Raw genomic sequence first — 17,174 nt, forward strand, 5'->3', positions numbered from 1 at the left:
AGTTATGCCTGCCTTGGGCAGGCGTAACTTTTGCCATAAAGGTAGGGGGGGAATTAGGGCAAGGAAAGAGAAGGTGGGGGGTGCCGGAAAGAAAGTTCCCTCTGAGGCCGCTCCGATTTCAGAGCGGCCTTGGAGGGAATGGAGGCAAGCTGCACGGCTCGGCGTACGCAGACTGCCGATTTTGCGCAGCATTGCATGCGCCGACCCCGGATTTTAAAAGATACGCGCGTATCTATTAAAATCCAACATACTCTTGTTTGCGCCAGGTGAGCGAACAAAAGTACGCGCTCGCGTACTTTTTTAAAATCTGCGCCCAAGTGTGTTCTGTTGGCTTGTCCACCTACAGTTAGATAATTATTTGTGTTGTGTTCCTTCTTCCCTTTGAATTATACCACACAGCATAGGCATTAGAATTGGTAGCAGGGGAGAGCCAGAGGAGATCCTAGGAGTGGAGGATGGGGGGGGTGTCGAACAATTTGTCTAGTCCCACCTTTTCTTTCAGTTCCTGAGGAAGAACTCTCCCCTACAGGAAGTGGAGAGGGGACAATTGGCATTTCTCTTGAACAGATGGTTAGCAATAGCATGATTAAAGTACTGGGAGACCTAGGGAGAATCATGGAGGCAGTGAAGAGAGTCTGAGGAGTGCTCAGAGAGACCACTCTGGTATTTATGAGGCAGGACAAAGGATGGAGGTAGTCTCAGGCTCTGAGGCTGAGAATGGAAAGGTAAGCCTGAGCTTGGTGAGTTTGGTACTGTCTCCTTTTCCAAAAATAATACAAAATGTGTCCCAAGGGGAAAATCTGGGCAGTGATTACTCAAAGGGGTGTGTGTCAGCTTTCTACTTTCTCTGCTGAGACTTTTACAACGTTGAAAAATCAAGATGTGGGGAAAACAGAATGAACATCTGGAAAGTTATGAGTACAAAATCTCCACTCTCCAGGGAGTTAATACTGCTCTCAATGACAATTTGTTTCTTCACAATAAGTCTGAGTTATTGGAAAATGCTACAAATTCGTTGCCAGAGGATGTGGTTAAGGCAGCTAGTGTAGCTGGGTTTAAAAAAGGTTTGGTGATATTTCTGAAGGAGAAGTCCATAAACTGCTATTAACCAATAAGGAATAGCCATTGCTTGCTGCTGGCATTAGTAGCATGGGATCTATTTAATGTTTGGGTACTTGCCAGGTACTTTTGACTTGGATTGGCCACTGTTGGAGACAGGATACTGGGCTTGATAGATCCTTGGTCTAACCCAGTATGGCATGTCTTTTGTTCTTATGAGGAAAAATGTTTATTTTGTCCATTTTCCTATAGCTGTCCCTGTTCTTCCCATATATAAGCTTAAAAAACATATTTGAGCACCCGACGGAAGCTATCCCATCAAGCTCTAAGTATCTTCCACCTTTTAGGCAGAAGCTATATGTGGGAGAAGGGGTCAGGGATAGTTGCTGTCACAGTGGGGAGCAGTTTTGGAATCTTCCTGGGAGACACAAGTCAAAGTAGCAGCAGCCTTCCTGGTCTTTTCTGTGAGAATCTGACAGACCTGGCATCGCAAGCCTTCTTTCAAACTAAGGACTTTGTTTTACAGTCATAAGGACAGGGTTCTCTTAGACCTTAGCAAAGTGACTCAGGCCAGGAGTAAATCCTTTGTAGCATTAATTGGTTTTTTTTTGGGGTGGGGGGGGGGGGGGGGGAGTAGGGAGGCAGAGGCAGATTTCTTCTTAAAGTTTCTTCTGTGCGCACTCTAAGTATAAAGGTGTGTGAATTTTCTTTTTCTGATCCTGTGCAGTTGCAGGAATTTGTGGAAGAATGCGCAGCAGGCTTCCCTGGAAAATCTCATTGACTGCGTAAGGCAAATGTTGTGATGCACTTATAGGGTGTGTGCAATTTTGGATCAGTCATCAGCTAACAGCTCCCTTTTGTATCCTTTGCTTTCACTTCTTTTTTTACCCCCCCTTTAGTGGAAAAGTTTCCTCTTGGTCCCCTCCCCCCTAAACTTGGAGACTCAGTCTTGGCTGGTGCACTGTTTCATCTTTTTTTTTTTTTTTTTGTAATGGAGAATTATATGATATGTTTTGGTTGACGTATAGGGGAATGAATTAGACTATATTTCCATGTTAAGTTTGATTATGCTTGATTATACAGTGTAAAACTTATAAATAAATAGCCAACAAAAGGAAGTAGTGACCATCTCTGAACGGCATTGCTGTTCTCAGCTTGTGCATCAGCGTTGGGCACTCATAATCAGAATTTCTGAAATGGCATGAAATACATTTAAGCTACATCTTTGGTTCTATTGCTAAACAAATTGGATATTGGCATGGAATTCGGAGGTATGGTTGGACGCTAAAGTGGCTCATTTATCAGCAGAGGTTAATTGCCACTGATATATAGTAACTGTCTAAAGCAAGGATAACAGAACATTATGTACATGCTGCCATATAAACCAGCTTTTCTCAGTTATAAAAGTAGACAGGCATTCATTTTTAAGCTCCTAATTGGATTATGGCTTCTGTCAGAAAACAATTTCTCTCATCTGTAGGGGGTTGGGCATTTAGCACAGACAATAGCCAATTTCAGAGTTTGATTATGGTGGTGCAACCCCAGACCATAAAATAGACCACCTGCCTTCAGAATGGCTACAAATGTCTCCTCTTATACGATGGATGGTAGTTATGGGATTGTTATGTTACCTGATAGTCATGCCCAATGCTTAACACCATTGATTGGAAATATTCAATAAATAGTAAAAAATTAAATGTGGCACCAGCCATATCATAACCAGCAGATAGCAACTTGCTTTCTCTCAACAGGAATTAAATTCAGTTTCTCACCAGCTACAATAATAAAAAAAAAAAATGTAAATCAAGTTTGTCTTTCTTCATTTCTAATCTGTCTTTGGTATGTTTTAATTTTACATAAAGTCTGGGTCCAGAAAACAGGTTTTAAAGAAAAATATTAATATCAAATCCACTAAAATATTTTTCATTTCTTGTGTCCTTATATGGTTTTAATGAATATTGATATAAACTTGGCCAATTTTTCCTTTCCTTTCTGTCATGTTTGTTGTTTTACATTACATGGACCCCTACATTTACCTCTCAAGTTATGACAGTGAAAGGGCTAAGAAACTGGATAACCACCTATGTGACTGCAGAAGACTCGTGTGAAGAATTAGGAAGAAGAATGACAGGGTGGTGCAGTAGCGGGATCTCAATATTTTGAGGAATGTATACCATAACAAAGAAGATTTTTTTTAATAGGGCTTCCTTCTCTTTAAGTGCCACAGTCACCAACTCTGACACTGCATTATCACACCTCACTAAAACACATATACTAGATGCCTCCCAAGATCAGTTTTATAAAACAGAAAACCATGGCAAGTTAAATAATGGACCCTAACACTTATACCTCAAACATCAACATTTTTGTGCAGAGTTTCTGAAGAATAGGAAACACCACCAAGGCGGCAAAGAAATCTTTCAGAAACGAATAAAAATCCCCAAGAGAAGCAGTATGTTTGGATTTTACAAAAGGAAACAGATCTGGGATGGTCAAACATGCAGTATATACTGTATCTAACAACTTTATGCAGTATAAATATATGCAATGCCTATATGCAATGCAAATTAGATACGAAAGCCACATACTGAATCGAAGGAGCGTCAACACATGACTATTACTGGAAGAGCCACCGCCACAGCTTTTAAATGGTCAGAAAATATGAATGCTAAAACTGTTCTTACAAGTACATCCATATAGGTCTGCTTTAGCCTCAGGAAAACAAGAAATAAAACTGAGTCAGAATATGCATTTGAGGATAGTCTAGTTTTAGGTTGTTTTGAAGAATGAAAATACATAAAGGGCTAGCCCTCTAAGCTACAAAGGAAAACCATCAGCTTTGTTCGCTGACAGTATACGAGGCACCTGGGGAATAGCTGGAGTGAATACCCAAACTGCTAAATCTTTATTCTGATTTCAGGGCATACAGCTAGGTAGGACTGAAGAAAATGATCACATTCTTAACTCACACAACTAAGGACCAAGATCATCAATTTTTATCTTTTAGCCAGAGTTCCAAGTATAAAAGTATAGGTAAAAATGAATGGAGGAAAATCAGTGGAAAAAGCAAATGCAACTTTATTCTAGGAATAATAGCAAATGTGACTGTCATTATGAAAGTCTGGAAAAATGTGAGGCTACCTGAACCCATTTCTGTGGAAAATTAAGGAGAACATTTATAAAATATATAAAAACTGTTGTCTATAAGAAACTAATAGACAAAGAATTAAGTAAAGTGGATCCAAATTTATAAAACGAAGGAAAACAAATTTGAAAAATGCACTAGGAATATGAATTAGATTAAATATTAGTGTTTCCCCTTAAAGGAATGTTTCAGTTTAGATGACTCAAAACACTGGTAGAGCTGAAATGGTTCCCGAGTGTTCACCAAGATAAAATACGGGGCTGTATACCCCTGACAAGGCAAAATGTTGAAAGAGAAGAACTTTCATGAAGATTTGGGGCTTGACATGCACACGTACACACAGAACATCAAATCCCCCCCTTCCTGGGTAATGCAAATCAGGGAACTGTGCCCTCCCACAGCACTTCTGAGAAACTCAGTGGGGCAGCTCGGGCACACAAAATAAGTTCCTGAATTATGGAAACATGTTTATTAAGTTAATTATTTTCTATGCACCATTGTGGACCACATTAGCATAGGGGGACTTTGTGTGTCAGCCATATTGAAATGCCCCCCTTACATTCTAAACCAAACTCTTTCCCTCCACCGTCTCCAGGTCTATCTACTAAATTAGATAACGGGCACTGCATCCTCCCCTTGATGCTCTTCTCCTTCAGCTGTACTGAAGTGTTTGCTTGTCTGGTCTGAAATATACAGAACTTCAAAAAACTGGCTCTAGAAAAACAAGAGGACAATATTTTTACTCTTCCTAACATTTCAAGAAATGGCAAGAAAAAAAAAAATAGTAAATACTTCTTTTCCTGATCCTTTTTTTTTTACACTTTGCTGTCAAGAAACATGGTGCAAATTTTCAGGACCTCAAAGCACATATCATAAAAATACGCGGCTACAATTTATCAGTTCAACATCATTTTCCTCACTGTTTTTTTGTTGGGTTTTTTTTGAGTTACAGTATATAATGCATTGCCAAAACAAGGTTTGCGTCTCTAGCAACTTCAAAGATACAGCATAATATATGCAGCGCCATCCATGACCATTCTTTAACAGCATCAAAGGTTCTGCCAATGTCAGTAAACAGCAAGAGGGACACTTAGGGAGCTTTTCCCAAGATAAGAATAAAGATAGATTATGGGTGAAACCCATCCACTGACCTTTAGAATACTGAAGATGTGTTAAAACGTTCAGGTGGAAGCCATGGGGGGAGCCAGGAGCCGCAGGGAAAGTAGGAGGTGGCTGGCTGGAGAGGTGGATGTGCCAAAGACAGGCGTGTATAATCCCTTCCTCTACTACACATGGAGATCATTATAAACAAAGAATCCTCTCCTCCATGTATGTCTTCACTGGCAGAATGAGCATGCCGCTCTTTTTTAAAACAGCTGTATCAGTTGCTTTTTTTTTTTTTTTTTTTCCCCCACTGGAACGGGTCAAGTTGACAATGGTGGAAATCATGGCTTTATGAATATGGTTTTCTTCTTTTAAAGAGACAAAAAAATATTTCTACTGAAGACAAAAGGTTAAAAAAGGATGCTATGAGGATCCATCCCTCACGTTGCTCTGATTAACTCCCCTTGAGGCATTGAAATTTTAGTAGTAGAAAGCCTGTCACATTAATTGCTTGTGCCTGTGCATATTAACATGTAGGTATGCTAGCCAACTTTAAATTAGCATTAAAACAATTACCTAAAGTCAACTGCAAGCAAATTAAAGGTCTTTCCAGGGCCCACTATTTGAAATACTTGCTTATTCAGCACTAGGTCTGGTCTGTGCTGACTCAGCAAATCCAGCTAGATGCCTGCGGACTGGATAGCACCTTCCATTTTTCCTCTCCAACTCCCGTCTGCATGGTTTTGGGGTCTCTGCATCTGCACCATTTCGTATGGCAAGACCGTGCTGGATCCAAGAGTCTTTTAAAGCACATGAGCTATTTATTTATTTTTTAGATTTCACCCCAGTTTAATAAACCATCTTGATGGAGAGTTTAACCCTAAAGCAAGATGACATATGAATGGGTCAAACATCTCTCCAAATAGCTTTCCCCTTTTATTACTTGCAGTTGTTTGGTTGAGCAGACAGTACATAGGGGGGAGCACTAGAGCCCAGACTTATTTGTTCGGTGTAAGACAATGACAGTGTAAGTCTAAAACACCTCCACCACCTCCATCTTTCCCTGACCCTTGGAAAAATTGAACAACAAAAAAAAAACCAACCCACCTAGTATTACAAAGGAAATCCTCTTTCTCCAAACCACCAAGTAAAGGCATGGGTTGAATTCAGATTTGGATTGTCGAATAAGGAAGGGAATTCTTGCCCTAATCTATAGGGTGACCCTTTAGACACAAACACACACACATACTTAATTAAAAAAAAACAAAAAACAAAGCAGCACTTATGGGCCTATCCCACCCTGAGCACACCAGAGCATGGTATGCAGTAGTGAACGGCAAGGAAGGGAAGAGGGGACAGAAGGTCTTCTGCTGTTCTCCTCTGTACTTCCAGGGCTTTGTGGCTTCAAGGCTGATCACCGGTATTGCTCTCCGCTGCACAATTTTGGTAAAGCCCTGGCAGGACCAGCTTTGCTCAGTCCAGGCGCACAAGGTCCACTTCTTCTTACCAGGGCATACCTGTCCGTGTCCTTTTCCTCTGTTTTTTACAAAGGCAATAGATAGGAAACACAAATAAACCTGTCAAAAATAATAAAAAAACACATGAGAAGAGCAAAATTCATGTCTCCCAAACAAACACTCTCTTTATACACTGCATGAACATGCAAGCAGAGACATTAGAGACAAAACAGCCCACTGGGAGAACTCAACTAAAGAGGCATTTCCCCCTTTGTAGACTGAAGAAGAGGGCGCCATTCACCCTAAACACAGCTCCACGATGCAAATGAGATCTGGGGGCTTGGTACCCATCCGGAGAGTTCCTGTTCCTTCCCCTGTAGCACTGAGTTCCTGCAGAGCGTACAGTGTGCTCCACACTTTCCCAATATTTCTCCGGATAAAGTCCACAGGGGTCAGAGGGCAGGTGAGCCCCATGCACCTGAAGTCAAGGACAGGTTCTTTCAAAGTTACTTTTTCCATTTGGAGGTGCAAGGCATTATATTTTAAGGCTGCTTATGAGCCATTGATGCTTAACGATGTTACTATAGATATCACAGATATATGGGGCATGTACATCATTTGACTCCAGACAGTATTGCAGTCAGGTACTCTTTGCTAGGAAGTAGTCTTAAAGGAAAGTTCTAGTTGCCAATAGCCAGGGCTTCCTAAACCTTTACCCAAAGTGACCCTATTTTATAACTTAAAATTCATATTATTCCACAAAATCAAATTAGCAGGGGTGTGATCCCTCTCTGCCTGAACTCCAGAAGATCCCCTCTCTCAACCTCCACCCTCTCCAGCAGGCCTCCTTTCTTGACCTCTTCCCCTCCAGCTGATCACCTTACATCCCCCAGCAGCTCTCACTTCCCCAGCCCATCCCCTCTCTCTCAGCTCCTTCAGCCTTTTTCGCATCCCCCACCCCCAGCAAATCCTCTCACCTCCCAAGCCCTTCTATTAAGCCCCAACTGATCCTTTATCACCCCCATTGCCCATTTCTTTACTCATCCCCATCTCCTCTCAGCCTCACCTCCACCCCCCAATCATTTTCTCACATTTCCCCACTGATTTCCTCTCACCCCCCCCCCCAGCTCCTCTCTTACATCTCTCAGTCCATCTTCCGTCATTCCCCCTTACTCACCCCTCCACAGCCAATCCCACCCTCAAACCCCTCATCTGATCCCTCCTTTCAAACATCCCTCTGGTTAAGGTCAGCAGCAACATTTTCTTTTGGGCTCCAGGCCAAAGGTGGATGAAGACTGGTGGGAACAGAGGCTGATGACAGGTGCAACATTTTTCTCTTGGCTAGGGTTCAGTAGTGGGTGAGGAAAGAAGGGCAGCGTCGCCCTCCATCGATCTGTGCATATTCAGCTCTCCCTCTCCCCCAACCCTCACGGCTGGTCCCAAGCTCGAAGGTGACGTACAAGCGGCAACAGCATTAATTAATGAAAATCAGCACGGTGGCTTATGAGCCAGTGAAAGCTCGCAGGCCCTGCAGCAGCTCCAGTCCCTCCTCGTGCGGGGCTTCCCGTTACCACACAAACTCATTCAAGGATGGTGCCACTGCAGACCCCGTGTGCTGCCTCACAGGCCCCCCATGCTGCTTCCCACTACAAATTCTGCTGGCACCTGAAGAGCGATACCATTTGAGGCACCAGTGACCCTAGCTGAAGGTAGTGCGACACCATTTGGAGTCCCAACCCCACATTTTGGGAAGTCCTGCCGTAAGCTGTGCGGGATCTCAAAAGGCCCCAAGGCAAGGGGAGCAGCTTCAAGAATTTCTAACCCAAACTATTTAAAAGTTCTGGTTTAACAGACAAATGGTGGTCACTGCTACTTGCAGCATGCATACTCCCTAAATACTGTCCAACACACAGCTGGTGCGGGCAACTTCTCTGACACAGATGGAAATTCTCCTTTGGATGTGTTAAACATTTTCTTCCACCAGCATAAGCCACTAAAAAAAAAAAAATACTTTCCAGAAAAGCCTTTAACAAAATTACCTTAAGACTTAGGAAATACAAAGTAGCAGTGGTACAGTGTTCGTAATCCTCCCACTGATGTCTGATGATTAGCATCGGCCAGAACCAGGCAACAGGTATGCGACTCGTGGCACTGCCACTAATGCCCAGCACACTCGTATTTAAACCATGAACACAAGCACACATGGCACTAATTTGCAGATTTCACACACCAATTCTCTGTGCTGCTTCTTACACCCCTAAATTGCTAAAATGGTTCATTTAATTCATCCGTTATTATGACATAACAAGGGGTGAGTCATCTGACTGTTTACTTAGCTCAAGTATGAACCCCACCTATCTTAACAGCACTGTACTAACATATAAATAGTTTTGTGGGTTTTATGTTTTGTTTGTCATCAAAGGGTTTTTTTGGATGGGAGGGGTTTTACAACCTAGGAGTAAGTACTTTATCCTGATTTGGCTCAGTGACAAAGGTAAATATTCAGCAGCAGGACAGTGAGTGGGAAAGTTATTTGGTCGAACTTCACCCGGATATTTATTCGAACTTAGTTGGATTAAGCATTCCGCTGAATATAACCAGTAAAAAAAAAAAAAAAGAGAGAGTCATTGGGGTAATGTTACCTGGGGTAACTTTAGGCCAGCTATATTTCTGACCAGACTTACCCGGTTGACCCAGAATATCAGCGTCAGCTGGATACATTTATTTATTTATTTATTTTATTTATTTAAAATTTTTATAGACCGACATTCATCAGGGATATCACATCGGTTCACAGTGTAACGCAAACAGACGCCTGGGGAGGCGTTTTACATCGAACAGCATTATATCGAACAGATATAACAAGTTAACATGAGAACAATTGAGGGGGGGGGGAGGTATGCAGGGGGATATAAGGAGGGAATATAACATTAAATGTTAAAAAAAACAAAACAAAAACAAGCTTTACTAATATAAATAAAATAAAATAACAGTACCATTTCAGCCCTGCCCTCAGACCATCCTCAGTCTCCCTCTTTTTTTGACCTAGCTAAGTTTTAGCTGGTTAAGAGGAGGACAGTTTGTAATCTCGGTCTTCATCCGGGAAACTCCAGACAAAGCCTTTGAATATCAACTTCTCAGGAATAACACATAGAGATTTTTTTTTTTTTATGAAGTAATATTTTGTTATAAAGGTTTATTTAGATATTGCTGCAGAGGTGCCACTAAATATCTGTCAGGTAACCAGCCAGCCACTAATGTAATAACCATTTCATTTTCAATGAAGTTCCGTACGAAGTCTTGTTTCAACCTTTAATGCCATCGCGCCTGGCCATAGAGAGGGTCATTTTCAAAGGCACTTATGCGAGTAAAGAGTAAAAACCCGAGGAGTCGATATTCAAAAGGCTTTGTCTGGCTAAGTTCGTGACTAAGATTCAAAATTTGCCTCCCCATACCACAGCTAAAACTTAACCGGATTAAAAAGGGGCAGGATGGGGAATGGTTTACATTTACCCGGCTAGGACTGAATATTGGTGCCAGCTGGGTAAACGTCTCTGGCTAACCCAGGATGGAAAAATAACTAGCCCTAAAGTTAGCTGGAGAACCCCCACTGCCAGCCGAGATCCCCCCACCTCCCGATGCCTTTCAGATAAATAAATACATCTTGTGAGTTTACTCCCTCCCGTGTCCTTCAACCCTACTCCCATTCCATTCAAATGAAAACCTGGAAATCCTGCGGCCAAAATCACCCCTCCATTTCCCTGTGTGCGCAAATAATGCCCTCAAGGTGCCCATCTCCCTGCCAAACCTATATCTGTTTGCATGCCGTGCGGAGGAAGAACAAGTGTGGCTGGTCCCCTCAGCGTCCCACGATGCTCCGACATGTCGTTTCACTAAGCTTTCTTCCCCCATAGGCACAGAATAAGAGAAAAGCTTTAGTGATTCAGGTTCTAAATATTAAGTTTTTCTTTTTTTAAATCCATTTTCTGAAAGCACTAGCTCCTTGCCAGTTAACTTCTCGTTCTGCCTCTTATCGATTTTCCCCAATTCGATATGTTTGTTAACCATAGGATGAGCTAAAGCAATGCCTCTTGTCAACAAGGGGAAAAACTTGACTGTTTTTCAACTTAATCTGGAAGACGATAATTCGCTCACACAATCAGCGCTGGACAGGCATCACCAGGAAAATAAAACCACATCCAGTCTATCTGTAAGAAACACATACAGCAGCAACAGAAGACAAGGCTCTCGGGCCACAGCCTTGCAGACTCCACAACCAGGAGGATTCATAGCCTTGCTACCCTTATCAGGAACTCATCCCAGAGCAAAATAAAATGAGGTTGTGTTTGGGTCAATGATGAAACCATCGTGAATTATATTCTTGTCCATCTACAATCAGACAACTATATATATGCAAGTGATATCAGCTGTCAATATCAAAACCTGAGGTATTCTGCTGATAGTAGCAACGGAGGTGCTCTTTATTTCTAGGCAAGCTTCAATTTTATAACTTTCATGTAATACATGAAGGAGCCACATACCTTCTGCTCTGGATGCTGGAACAAAGACAAATCCAGATCTTACCACGAAAGGGTCACAAGTAAAATGCCAATAAGCAATTTCCATCACCCCAATAAGCAATTTCCTGTCACACGGAGGGAGCACTGGATGGCCGGCGCCATCTTTAAAAATGGCGCGGGGCATCCAGTGCTCCTACCATGTGACAGGGGCCGGCCAATGGCATGGATACCCTGTCACATGGTAAGGGCAAAGGGGCATCGGCACCATTTTGATTAGTGGCAGCCGACGGCCAGGGAGTGGGAGCGCTCCCGGGACCCCCACTGGACCACCAGGTACCTGTAAAATGTTTTTGGGGGGGTCAGGAGGGTGGGGGAAGCAAAGGGATTCGTTTTAAAGGGTCGGGGTGGGTTTAGGGGTTATTTTTGTGTGCCGTTTTTCCCGCCCTCCCCCAGAACGATAAGAGAACCCCCACGATCAATATCGTGGGGTTTTCCTATCGTTTCGGGGGAGCCCCCGATTTCTGATGATTTTGAAAATATCAACGATATTTTCAATCGTCCGAAGCCCGATTTACATCCCTACTATATATCATATTGGTATGAGCACAGTGAACAGCGACTGAACACCATAAATCAATGCAATAATCCTGCAACTGTAAAAACTATCACAGAATAGCTGGTCACTACATTGAATAGCATTAAAAGAGAGATGGCCTACTACTACAGAAGGACTAGACATGCATGACCCACTTGAGTAGACAAGAAAGATGTACCATTAACTGCCCTAGGGAGAAAGGTGTAAAAAAAAAATGACCTTGCTTCCGCGTCAGAATACTCCATTGTGAAAATACTATGAATGGCAAGTACAGTAACCCAAACAAACAATGCCCAACAATAATCAAACACTTGACTCATGGACAACCTCAATCACTTACTGACAAACCTTAACTGCCATTACTGACAATGAATTTAACACAGCTATTAATGCAACCAAGAATGGTAAGGCTACTGGACCAGACAAGTTAATCTCAGAACTGCAAATTAAGCTTGGTATTGTAATAAAAAGATGGACCCCAGCGTTTCATGTTTAAATGTCTAGAAAGCAACAAGCTTCCAAAACTCTGAAGATGAATTGTCACTGCTATCTTGAAACTCATCAAACCACCAGAGGATTCACTGCTCTGCATCCAAACCACCAAAGGATTCACTGCTCTGCATTAATATAAAATAGACTATGTAATTCTGAATAGAACAGAGAATATGATTGATCCCCAGCTCCCAGAACAACAAACTGGCTTTCAGAAAAAGTACATCTGGTATAGAGCATTGATTTGAAATGAGACAGAAAACAAGACATGGTTTTCATTGACCTTACAGCTACATATGATTTAGTATAGCATCAAGGCTTCAAATATAACCTATACTCTATGATACCTGACTGCACTTTCATCATGAACAGGATCTGTAGTTTAGTAGATTGTTCAGTGAAGAATAAAAAATAAAAGCAGAGTACAAAATGTAAAGAATAGAATTCCTCAAGGGATACTACTAGCATAAGTAATTTTAAATGTATGTTCTTCAGATTTCCAATATACATCTACATGACATATGATGTTGCCATAGCAGCCCAAAGAACAGACAAAATAGAACTGGAAAAGATACTGAATATGGATACTCGGAGAATTTATTGGTGACTATCTCCATAAGAGGTGCCTAAAGTTGAGCATCAATAAATCACTATTGTCATTTGGCCATAAGGACAATTGTTGAGCCAAGACAAGAGCACACTTTTCCCTATGAGTATATGCTGAACTATTAAAGTGTTACACTTGATCACTCTCTTATATCATAGACTTTTAGATAGTTGCCATAAGATGTTTAGCTGGCAAGATGTGGGGTGCTGACTTCAAAGTGCCCAGAACTAGCACACCTGCAATGCTATATGTGCCAGCAGAATATTCTCATCCTGTATGGTCCAGAAATTGCCACAATCAAAACTCTGGCACTTTATTTAACAGTGCATCGAGACTCACAACAGGCTGCACAGCCTACATGGCATAGAGATACTCTGTTTACTCTTAGGTGTTAAAGAAAGTGACATAAGACGACAGATCTCAACTTCACTCCTAGCAATGAAGGCAGGAAATGAAGAAACTATCTGCTCCACAAACGCTAACTGAAGACTTCAAGAGACAAAAGCCTAAGAGACTTAAAAGTTGCAACCATCTGTAAGTCCACAAGCTACAGGACCAAACCTATGAGCAGTAATGGAGAGGGCCCAGCTACTAGAACCAATTAGACTTATTACAGCATTTCATACCAATACCAAATAAGTTTTCCACTGGATACAACCTCAACAGAAAAACATGGATTTGGTTACTTCAAAGCCATATTTCAGAAGATGAACCATCTAAAGTATCGCAGGCCTGCGATACTTTAGAAAATGAGGCCCACTGTGTTGCATTTCCTGCAGGCATCAAGAGAACAAGGACACCAAAAGACATCCTAGTAGTGCCTCCAGTGATTTACCTCATTATCATCATCACTGTATTCTGCTTTGTACCTCATTGAAAGCAATTACTGTGCAAGGGAGGCTCTAACATGCAACATAAATCAATACTTCATTTACCAGTTATTGAGGTAACCATTAGGGATGTGCACACACTTTTTTTTTGTCTTTTTTTTTTTTTTTTTTTTCATTTTAAGGGGATAATTTTGTTTGCTTTTCATTTTCAGGAGTTTTTATTTGTCTGTTTTTGGGAAACAGGGCACCCTATTCGCTAAAAGTGCATATTATTTACCAAAAACAAAAACTTGACAATATTTTTAATTTTTTAAAAAAGTTTTTCTGTTCATTTGAAATGTAAATGGGCTCATCCGTCTTGTTGTGCACTTTTGTTTCAAACAAATGCAGCAAATGCGGAGTCAAAGAATGGATGGGCTCAAGGAACGGGAAGGAGAAGCTGTAAGGATCCCTGCCCTGGAGCATTCCCAGTCTGAAAGAAGTCACAAGAAAAGGGGAACGGGGCATAACTGAACACAGCGTGGGAGGAAGCAGCGGCAGCCAAGGTCAGCAGACCGGCTGACAGGAGAAAGAGGCCAGTCCTGTCTCACCTTACAGAAAACCTGCTGCTTCTTCCCTGGGAATCATCGTGCTCAAGCTGCCCATCAAAATAGCATAAGTAACACAGGCGACGTTTCCCAAGAACTTACCTATTAAAACTGTTATGGCTCCCAGTGCCAGACCCAGAACCAAGGCTAGAGGTGCAATGAGTAACTTTCCAGCTGAAAAACAAATCCAAAAATAGAAAGAAAAATTAAGTTGCAGTGAATTAGACCGAGCTGAATTCCAGTCACGTTAATACTATCCAATGTCAGTGTGATTTCAAGGCAACCAGTTTCATTATTTAAAAAGTTCCTTACCTGCGCTATCTGCCATTCTAGGCAGGGTTCAGCAAATATATCCATAAGAAAACATTACATTTAACAATACAACCAGACAACACACATGGACCCTTAATTCAAATCTGTTTTCCTGTCTTCCTACATTTTCCCTTAGGAATTAAAATTGGACTCTACCACCTCCATTTGTCGCTGTGCCACAGGTTGCTTGCAGGAGGGTTACACACTCTCCATATCTTCATTTACTTCTGAGCACAGCCGATTCCCCTGGCACCTGCAGGCAAGCCCTACAGATCTTCAGTCGAGCCAGGTCAGGCCAGGTGCTTTCAGCATCCACCCACTTTGGTGAAAATATTCTGACCTAAAAGCTGCATGCCAGAAGAGCAGCTGATCCAGCCCTGACTTTACTCCACTACATGCGTGGCATTCATGTTCTGGGGTAAAACCAGGACTGGCTCAGTCTTCCCTTATGACAAGGAACCGTCTGGTCACATTTGGTGAATAGCACCATAGCTCTAATGCATGAGAAGCTTTTTTTATATTTTTGTGAAAGAGCCAAAAAAAGGGATGGAAGATGGAATTTTTTTTTTCAAACTAAATGTCAACCCAAAAAGGCAAAAAAGAAAATGAGGTTGGCAGAAATTACATTAATGTCAAAATTAAGGGAGCGGATGTCAAAGCTCTCATTTCATCTGACCTGTCAAACGACCTCTGTGCAATACTGCACAGTCATTTTTTGCAAAGTAATTTTATGCACATTCCTTTTACGTCACCAGAGAAAATAAATACCTCTTCTATGCCATTGCGTTCCACACTCACCTATAATTTCTATTTCCCCATCTGTCAGCGTCAAATTACATACAGATCTTTAATTCACTCTTTATGGAATTTCTACCTCTCAAACACTACTATATCTCATCCACTCGGAGAAATATTAAAACCCCTGAAGCCTCAAGAAACTAACTTCAACCAGGAAACTTGAAAAACATCCTCAAAACCAAACCTACAAAAACAGCACAGATTGAAGATCACATGCAACCACGTCTGCTGATGCACTCCTGAAAGAACAGTTAGGATGCCAAAATAAAAAGGAAAATAAACAAACATCCACTTGCCCTAGGGGAAGAAGAGAGGGAAGTTACAGGACCTTTGGCATTCTTTGCCAGATTACCATACCTGGGAACTCTCTGGGTTTTGAATCCTGAGCCCTGGGTCAGTAGGAGAGTTTCCAATTCTCCAGACTCAGGAATCTCCCAAAAAATCCAACCCCCCCCCCACCAAAAAAAAAGCATGGCAGTACAAGAGCCTAGCAGCATTCTAAAAGGACAGTGACAGAGAAAAAGGCCCCTCTCTTACATATGCTGCGCCTGTACAGACCCCCTCAGCTGCAACAAGGGTGATTCCAGCTCAACCTACATCCAAGGCTCCCCTCCCCCTGCTTGACATGACCCCTGGTGCCTGCCCCACAGAGGCAGAAGAGGAGACCCTGGAGCCGGCTGATCAGGCCCCCCCCCCCCCGGCCATTGACATCACTGCTGGCACCTGACTGACCCTTAAACGGCCAGGTGAAGAAGACCATTCAGTCAGTCCCTCATCTGCAACAGGGTTGAATATGGCTCATCCTCCATCCAGGCCCCCACTCTCACTGCCTGACTAGATCCCTGGCACCTGCTCCACAGAGACAGAAGGAGACCAGGAAGTTGGCTGATCGGGCCATTGCCCAGCTGCTGACGTTATCTGCTAGCATCTGACCGATGCTTCAAAGGCCAGTCACTGCTGAACCCTCCCGCCCGATGGTCTGATACCAAAGGGCCATGCCAAAAGGCGTGCCTCTTTGTGCACCCCTTCATGCGTACCAAAGGAGCACCCCAAGACTGATGCCACCCACCCCACAAGGCCCTCTGTCACCTTACAATAATGGAGTGAAGCCCCTGGTGAGTCAAAGAGCAAAATACTACAGGGGTAAGGACAGCTTACCCTCGATCTGTTGTCTACCCAATTACCTCATCTCCTCTGTTTGCAATTGCCATTTCCACCTGCATGACCCCCCAGTGATGGGCGCTCTTGACCACCTCTGACTGCACCCAGTTAACTCTCCTCTCTGACTTGTAAGAGGACCCCAAAACCTACATCCTCCCATCCCACCACATAAGAACTACAGCTACAACTTAGGTGATACCAAGAAAATATCACCCACCAGACTCCTCTCCAAACACACAGACCACTTCCTGAACATCATCTCTCTCCACACCACCACAGCTCCCACCCCAAATTGCAGCATGTGTCTAGCACCTTATATGCACCATCACAGGCTGAGGCAAATACTTCTCTCAATATATACTCTGATCCTCTGAAGTCATGCTCAGTCTCGTTTGGCATTCATCCACCCTCCTAAAAGACTTAAATACTGCAGGGCCCAACCAAATCGCACCTCACAAGCTCTTACTCTTGAACACCAGATCCATTCACAAAAAAACCCAGAGATAG

At 42.5% G+C, this 17,174-nt stretch overlaps 1 protein-coding gene across 1 annotated transcript in view; it reads right to left on the reverse strand.

Moving 5' to 3' along the window:
* Positions 1-1,674: 1,674 nt before the first annotated feature.
* Positions 1,675-17,174, reverse strand: part of RNF217 (ring finger protein 217) — a 250,558-nt gene continuing 235,058 nt past the window's right edge. The window contains exons 5-6 of the mRNA XM_029596389.1: positions 14,499-14,570; positions 1,675-6,885 (exon numbers count right to left, since the gene is read on the reverse strand). Coding sequence (XP_029452249.1) covers positions 6,812-6,885; positions 14,499-14,570 — 146 coding nt within the window. The 3' untranslated portion in view covers positions 1,675-6,811. The remainder of the gene's footprint in view (positions 6,886-14,498; positions 14,571-17,174) is intronic.

This window comes from Rhinatrema bivittatum, chromosome 3 (assembly GCF_901001135.1).
Source record: "Rhinatrema bivittatum chromosome 3, aRhiBiv1.1, whole genome shotgun sequence".
Lineage (NCBI taxonomy): Eukaryota > Metazoa > Chordata > Amphibia > Gymnophiona > Rhinatrematidae > Rhinatrema > Rhinatrema bivittatum.